A 7,197-nucleotide genomic window follows, 5' to 3' on the forward strand; every position below is an offset into this window, starting at 1 on the left:
ACAGGACTCCTGTGAATGAGTTAGTAGAAGTTCTCTTACTGTGTGTCCGAGGCTCTTCACTGAAGTTTATAAGATTCTCTTTGGAGCGATTACTCTTCATCGACGGACAGCCGGAGACTAGAGACTCTGCTCTGTCCTCTTCCTCCTCACAACCACTCATCTTCTGATCTGAAGTCAGTCTGAGAGTAAAACAGTAACACTGAGAGAGAGCAGGAAGTCTCACACACACACACACACACACACACACACACACACACACACACACACACACACACACACACACCCTCCGCCTTCAGCTTCTCTTCTGCTCTGTGACTCAAAATGGAGTCTGAACTTTGTGATGAACACTTCAGGGTTCCCTCCCTGTTCTCATGAAACTGGATCACATGATCACTGTAGCTCCGCCCCTCTTCATTTACAGGCAATCAGCTGAGTTCCTGTAGAAGTGTGTTTGTGAGCTCACAGATCATATTCTCGCTCAGTGAAACCAGGAACATCAAACAGAAACTCCTCAGTTCAGCTGCTCACATGGAACAACAGAACAGCCTCCTCACCGCACTCGCCCACGTCTCCTAAATCACGACATTGCACATCTCAAATCAGGTGCACCCGCCTCCTGCTGTCCTGAGATCAGTCTCTGCACATCAAGCTGCTGACAACCAGCAGATCCAACTTCTCTACACAAAGATGAAGCTGCTCCATCAAGTCAGGACGAGCCGCCGCATGTTACCTGCAACATGAAGGACACCAGACGAGTGTAACGGGATGAAATGCAGACATTTATTCAGAGAATAATGTTCAGGTGGAGAGACTTGAACCTTGTACCACAGCCCATAGTGACATAGATACGTTTCTACCATCCGTCACTTCTTATCTTAACTTCTGTTTGTGAGCTGGTGGAACTCTTCAGATCCAGAAAACACTCCTAACTTACAGGTAAGTGTGGAAACGAGCAGCAGCAGCGTGACGTGTGACACCTGTAGACCAGCTAACGAGCGCTCGTTAGTGAGAAGTCTTAATCGGCACACGTAAGGGTTACATTCACCAGTGTTCATCCATGAAAATGGCACAAAAAGAAATAACAAGAATAATAAAAAGAATAACTTTGTGATACTTTTGGAGACATAAAAAGTCAAATCTATACTTTTAAACTTCAGCAGCCAAATGATGGACCTGCTGAAGCTAAAAGATGAAAGAATAAACCGACATAAACATACAAACATAGTTCCCAGTCATAAATCTATGATGAATGATTATTAACTTTGGTTTTATTTCAGCGTCTTTTCCCAATAATTAGTATAATCACATAGCTCTTCCCAGAAAACTAAATTAGACTCATAAAATCGTGATTTATTGTCTTAAAGTACATTTCTAAACTACTAGAATAAAAGCTACTTCCGGCCGTGTTCAGTGTAAACAAAGACAGAAACATGGACAGCATTTAATTCACACACCTTTCCTTAATATAATCTTTATTGCTTTTCTTATTGGGTTGAATACAGAACAGGTTTACATCTCTTGACTTTGTGAAACACTGTCATGTTTTACAAACAGCAGGGGGAGGAGACGAGGGGAAGGAAGCAAGGAGGGAAGGAAGGAGGGAAGGAGACACAACCACAGAGAGGAAAACGTTTTCCACATGATCGTGTGTTAATGCTTTCTGATTGAGGTTCAGCATCTGTGTGTGTGTGTGTTCGTGTTGAGAGGAACGATGTGTTTAAATCTTCCTCTCTGACGTTTCCGTTTGACCTCTGACCTGGACAGGAAGTTCACACTGAGGGTTAAACCAAAGTTAGGAAACGGTTTGAACCAAAACGTCCCAGATGAGAGAAGAGAACAACAAAGAGTCACATTCTGGCTGTAAAACCAAAAGTCTAATGACGTCTTTCATCTGTTTAGAAGACGACGAGTTCACAGTCAAGTGCTAAATGTAGTGATTGACAGTTCTGAATCATTGAAAAAAAAAAGACAAAATAATCAGGACAAGTTGCAACTCAGGAAATAAGAACATGAAGCATTTTGAATAATGGATTTGTGAAAGACCCTGAGAGCGAGTTATATATATTCTATATTTATATATCTATATATATATACATATATATAGAAATATATTCTATATATCTATATATATGTGTAGCGCGAGAAGAGATGGAGAAAGGAGAAAATCATCCATAATTGAAATTCGATTAACATGCAAAAAGAAATAACTAACCTAAAACTCACCCTTTAACTGAACACAATGGATTTTCACAGTTTTATACACATTTAAATGTCATAGAGAAAATAAATGACACCAAAAAATAATTTCTCAGCCAAACTAAAAAAGAAATGAACCCAGACATGTTGTCACACACAGGAGATCTACATAAAGCTTTTATTTGGATTCAGAGGGATTCTTATTGCCGATCCGATTCGCACCGCCGCGCCCTACGGCAAGCGGCTAGTCCACAACCCAAACCATCAGTTCCTCAAAACAGTTCTGCAGCATAAATGTGATACTTTGTTATGAATACATGGCTTCTTCTCAAGTCATTGTAGAAACTAACACACACACACCTGGGCTCCAAATAAATACATTTAAAAACAGTCCACGTGCATTCGAATGGAAGTCCAGTATTCATATGGCCGTGCACACACACACACACACACACACACACACACACACACACAGTCAGACATACACATTCCAGAGGAAGAGGGATGTACAGATAGAGCTAACAAGACATTAAACAGTTGAGAGAGAGAAAGAGAGTGTTTCGTCACGAATATGAACTTTATAAAAAAGCGTCAAAAAGTCTGAATTAATTATTAATCAAAATCTCATAATTACTGGAAGTCATTTAATATAAGCCTTATTTCACCAGCAGATGTCCGTGTTAGAACAGGTTTCGTGATTAAACATTGCTATTCTTTGCATTTAGACAATTAACAAACAAATTTTTGACGAAATGAATTAATTTCAATATGTCGTGACTGGTGGATTAAATTACCATCGGGTTAAATTTTGGTGGACTTTGACACGCAGCAAGACTTTTAGCTGGTTGAATAAAGGAACGTTAAATGAAAAATGAAATGCTAACTGCCACAACAGCTAACCGTTTCCACAGTGCTAACCTCTGACAGAGCGGAGCGCTGAAACTGGAGGAAGCTAGCGGAACTTTTTAGCTGTGTAGCATTATCTACTTAAAAAAACCTCTTCAGGTGGTGTATTAACTGCTTTGTAAAAGCAAAATCAAGAATCAATGGTACAAAAACCTTTTCTTTTTTTTTAAGTAGGACGCTTGAACGTTTTGTCCCGTTCGCAACCAAGCTAACGAATAACAGCATGTTAGCTAGCTCGGCGAGGATGTTGTGACTTACTAGTTCTAGCATGTTCCGGGCAAGTAGGAGGCACAACTGCTAAAACAATTCAAATATTTCCAGAAAGGTTTAACAAACTTTTTAAAAGGTAGAGCTGATGTTTTTAGTACATTAACTGTTTTTCAACTCCAAAATGTAGCTTTTTTGCTAAGGCGCTAACCATCTTTGGGATTAGTAATGCTGAAGATGGTTTGGATGCCCCGTCAAACCAGAGGAAACTCTCTCGCTCTCTTCTCTCTTGATTGTGTGTTGCGATATTCCACTGTAGTAGTAGTACTAGTAGTAGAAGTAGTAGTAGTAGTTTTGGAAGTTGTTAGTGCCAGTTCACAGCAGCGTCCAGTCAGTCAGAGAGTCGGTCCAATTGTTCAATATATTTCTCGCCATTTGACCGACTACATTGGCTGCCCGTCGCTGCTTTACCGTTCCGTTATGAGCCACTGAGGTTCGATTTGTTTTTGATTATGAGGTTGCTTGATATATATATATATAAAAAAATGTACACGAAAAAGAAATTAGCTATATTCATCTTCACACGACAAAGAAAATGCACACACACACACACTACCCGCCCCCCTCTGGTCATGATATCAGGATCAATAAGTGATCAGAACTGTCCGGTCGGGATGCCATCCATCTTTCCATGTCGCCATTCATTCATCCATCTGACAAATCATACCGAGACTGTGGGGTTACATTTTTTTAAATGCTCATCTGTTTTCCATTTGATAATCACAACTGATTGTCTCTACCGCCAAATCTATAACCACATTTCGGGGTTTCTAAAAAAGTATTTGTTGCGTCGTAGAAAAAGTTTCTTCCGTTTGTCTCTGGATGGACAGGAAAGAGGACCAATAAGTCCACAAATTAACGTTCACGTAGAAGAAAGTGGAGCTAAATATGGACAAACGGTACCAAAGCGGTCCAGGGCCAAATCAAGACACTAATATTAATACTGGAAGGTGGCTAGCTAGACCTGCTATTAGCGAGAAATGTAGTTAGCCAACTTAGCGACGTGTTAGCTTGATCAACTGGTCAGTTAGCCCTAGCTAGCTAGAAACTGAGTCTGTGGTTGATATATAAAAGGGCAGACCGCACAAAGCTAAGGTTAATGCTAGGAGCTAGCTAGGGCTAACTGGCCGTACCAGAGAAATTAAGCAAGTTAAGGCATTGGTAGTTTTGGGTAACTTGTCTGATCTTGATAGTTAGCCCTAGTTAGCTTGTTCATTTAGCCATCCCAGGCTAATAACGACAGCTAGCTGTTAGCCCTTGTATAAACTCTGTGTGTGTTACGGCTCATTGCACTAACCAGGCTAGCAATGACTTAGCACTTGCTATTTTTATTCCACACTGCTGTTGATATTGAGTTAGCCTTGGTTAGCTGCTTGTTTAGCCTGGGCCATCGTGCAAGCCAAGCCAGTAACTACTTTAGACATGTTAGCCTTGGCTAGCAGTGTTTGAAGCCATGCTAATGAGTTAGCCCTGGCTAGCTCTGATTTGGCCCACTGTGGAAACCGGGCAAGCAAAGAATTAGCCCCGCTAGCCCTGTTTAGGAAGACATACGATTTAAAGGGTTTGCCTACAGAGCTGCTCGTCTGTTGTTGTAATGGTTGCAGTTAAAAAGCAGAAGTTGAGGTAAACTGAACCTGAGTAACGTGTTAGCCGCAGAAATACGTTAGCACTCTTGGAGGCCCTGTAATAAACCCTAAATGAACACTAGGGGGCGATGATGAGAGACAGGTGGGAGTCACACACACACACAACAAAAATATTGATTTGTTCAGTTTAAAAAAAGAAAAGAAATCCACAAAACAAAATAATTCCCCTCCCTACACCTAAATATCACTGATGATCGCACACACACAAAATACTCATCATAGCATCACATGTTCAACTCTCTGTACACACATGGAATCAACTGAGAATGATTATGAATGAGCAAATATTAACACACAGACCAGCTCACAGGGTGGCTTTGAGGGATGAATGGATCAATAGTGTGATTGGTTTAAAAAACAAACATGATCAACACTACATCTGCCCCCCCCCTTTCACAAAGATGCGACTTCGACAAGTTCGTGAATATTTTTGCGTTGTTTTTGTGAACCAGCAGAGAGACGGAGGGGGCGGGGGGGTGTTTCTTTTATTCCAGTTACAAAAAAAGCTTCCTTTTGTCGCACAGTAAGAAACGGCCACCAGCCACCGGGTGGAAGTCGTCACGTTGCTGGTGAAACTGGGTTTCGACCAGTTTGATTTTATGCAAAAATAATATCTAAAAACGGCCGGTGGAGCCGGAGAAGTGGCTGGTGGATTATTTTTACAAAAAGCTGGCGGACAAAAAAAACAAAAACAAAAAACAGGTCCCCCCCCGCTCACTAGTCCGCTCTCTGAAGCTGGTTTTTAAATGTTGGGGGCGGAGCCTAGCTGTGATTTAAATACAGAAGTCCATCTCGGTCTTCGTGCGTCTCCTTCTGCGCCTCATAAGTTGATCATCAATCCTCAAACAGAATCTACAAACAATAATAAATCATAACTTTATTCTTTTTTTAAATTTTATTGCTGAAATATAGATTCCCCGCACAAAAAAAAAGAAATAATAATAATAATGCAAATTTATTGTCATCATAAAAAGCTACAAAAATTAGATCCATCCCTCCGTAATAATGCGGATAAAGATTTAGCAAAAAACATCTGGTAGAAGTCGGACTAGTAGTTAAGGCACTTCAAGAAAACAAGGTTTTCGTCTTTCTATCAAAAAAAGTTTTTCCCGGGCTTTTTTTTTTGCATCATCATCGTCATCGATGGTGTAGCGTCTTTCACTGTGGCACTGTGGTGACATTGGTTTGAACAGCCAGGGTGGTGGTGGGAGGTTTACCCTTAGTCTACCCCCACCAGAGGAGGCTCTCCGTTGGGCAGCAGGTGCTCCAGAGGCCCCTGGATGAAGCCCTCTGCTGGGGCAGCAGGTGCGGACTCCTCTGGAGGGGAGCCGGAGGACGACGGGGAGGAGGGGGAGGGGTCTTTGGAGACGTTCGATTCGGGCGTCGACTTCTGGTCGTCGTCGTCGTCGTCGTTAGTAGTTGTCTTTGTGTCAGTAGCTTGTTGGCTGCGAGTCGTGTCGGCGGAGGGTTGTTGTTGTTGTTGTTGTTGTTGTTGTTGTGGTGTCGACTCTGCAGGAAGTTCAGCCGGGTCTTCAGAGGCGACCGTCGTTGGTGGTTCTGAATCCACACCAGCTTGTGTTTCAGGAGTTTCTTCCTCCAGCGTGTCTGCTGCCTCCTCCTCCTCTTCCTCATCTTCGTCCTCCAGCTCCTTGAGTCTCTCGCTCTCGTTCTCCGACGGCGGGCAGGTGGAGGGCGGCGTCGGCGCGCAGGAGTCTCTGTCCTCGCTGGCGTCGTCGTTGGCGGCCGAGGCTCCGTCGGCTCCGTCGGCCCCGCGGGGCTTCAGGTGGATCCTCTGGTGACGGACCAGGCTGTGCTTCAGGGTGAAGGTGCGCTCGCAGGTTTGACACTTGTAGGGTCGCTCACCTGGAGGGGGCACAGAGGGGGGGGGGGGGGACACAAAAAAATAATAATGTCTACAAATTATAAAGACATGCAGGAAAATACAAACAGAGACAGACAAGGCACTGTGTGTGTCAAAAATGTTATTAAAAAATGTATCAAATTACAAAAAATCATTTAAATCATCGAAATAAATCAACAAAATGTTTAAATGTTTAAATATAAAAAATCATATATGGCAACAACACAAAATGAATGAACTAATACAATGAATAAAAGATGAATACTGTGTATCTGTGCACACACACACACCTGTGTGGGACCTCATGTGTCGGGTCAGGTC

At 42.4% G+C, this 7,197-nt stretch overlaps 2 protein-coding genes across 2 annotated transcripts in view; both read right to left on the reverse strand.

Moving 5' to 3' along the window:
- Positions 1 to 7,197, reverse strand: part of fars2 (phenylalanyl-tRNA synthetase 2, mitochondrial) — a 314,225-nt gene that overhangs the window by 144,001 nt on the left and 163,027 nt on the right. The gene's annotated exons all lie outside the window — the stretch shown is intronic.
- rreb1a (ras responsive element binding protein 1a) overlaps positions 5,950 to 7,197 on the reverse strand; it is a 20,687-nt gene continuing 19,439 nt past the window's right edge. Inside the window, exons 17-18 of the mRNA XM_079292206.1 lie at positions 7,167 to 7,197; positions 5,950 to 6,878 (exon numbers count right to left, since the gene is read on the reverse strand). The exon at positions 7,167 to 7,197 is cut by the window's right edge and continues 672 nt beyond it. Of these exons, the coding sequence (XP_079148332.1) occupies positions 6,235 to 6,878; positions 7,167 to 7,197 (675 nt within the window). The 3' untranslated portion in view covers positions 5,950 to 6,234. The remainder of the gene's footprint in view (positions 6,879 to 7,166) is intronic.

The sequence above is a fragment of the Melanostigma gelatinosum genome (assembly GCF_949748355.1).
Source record: "Melanostigma gelatinosum genome assembly, chromosome: 20".
Lineage (NCBI taxonomy): Eukaryota > Metazoa > Chordata > Actinopteri > Perciformes > Zoarcidae > Melanostigma > Melanostigma gelatinosum.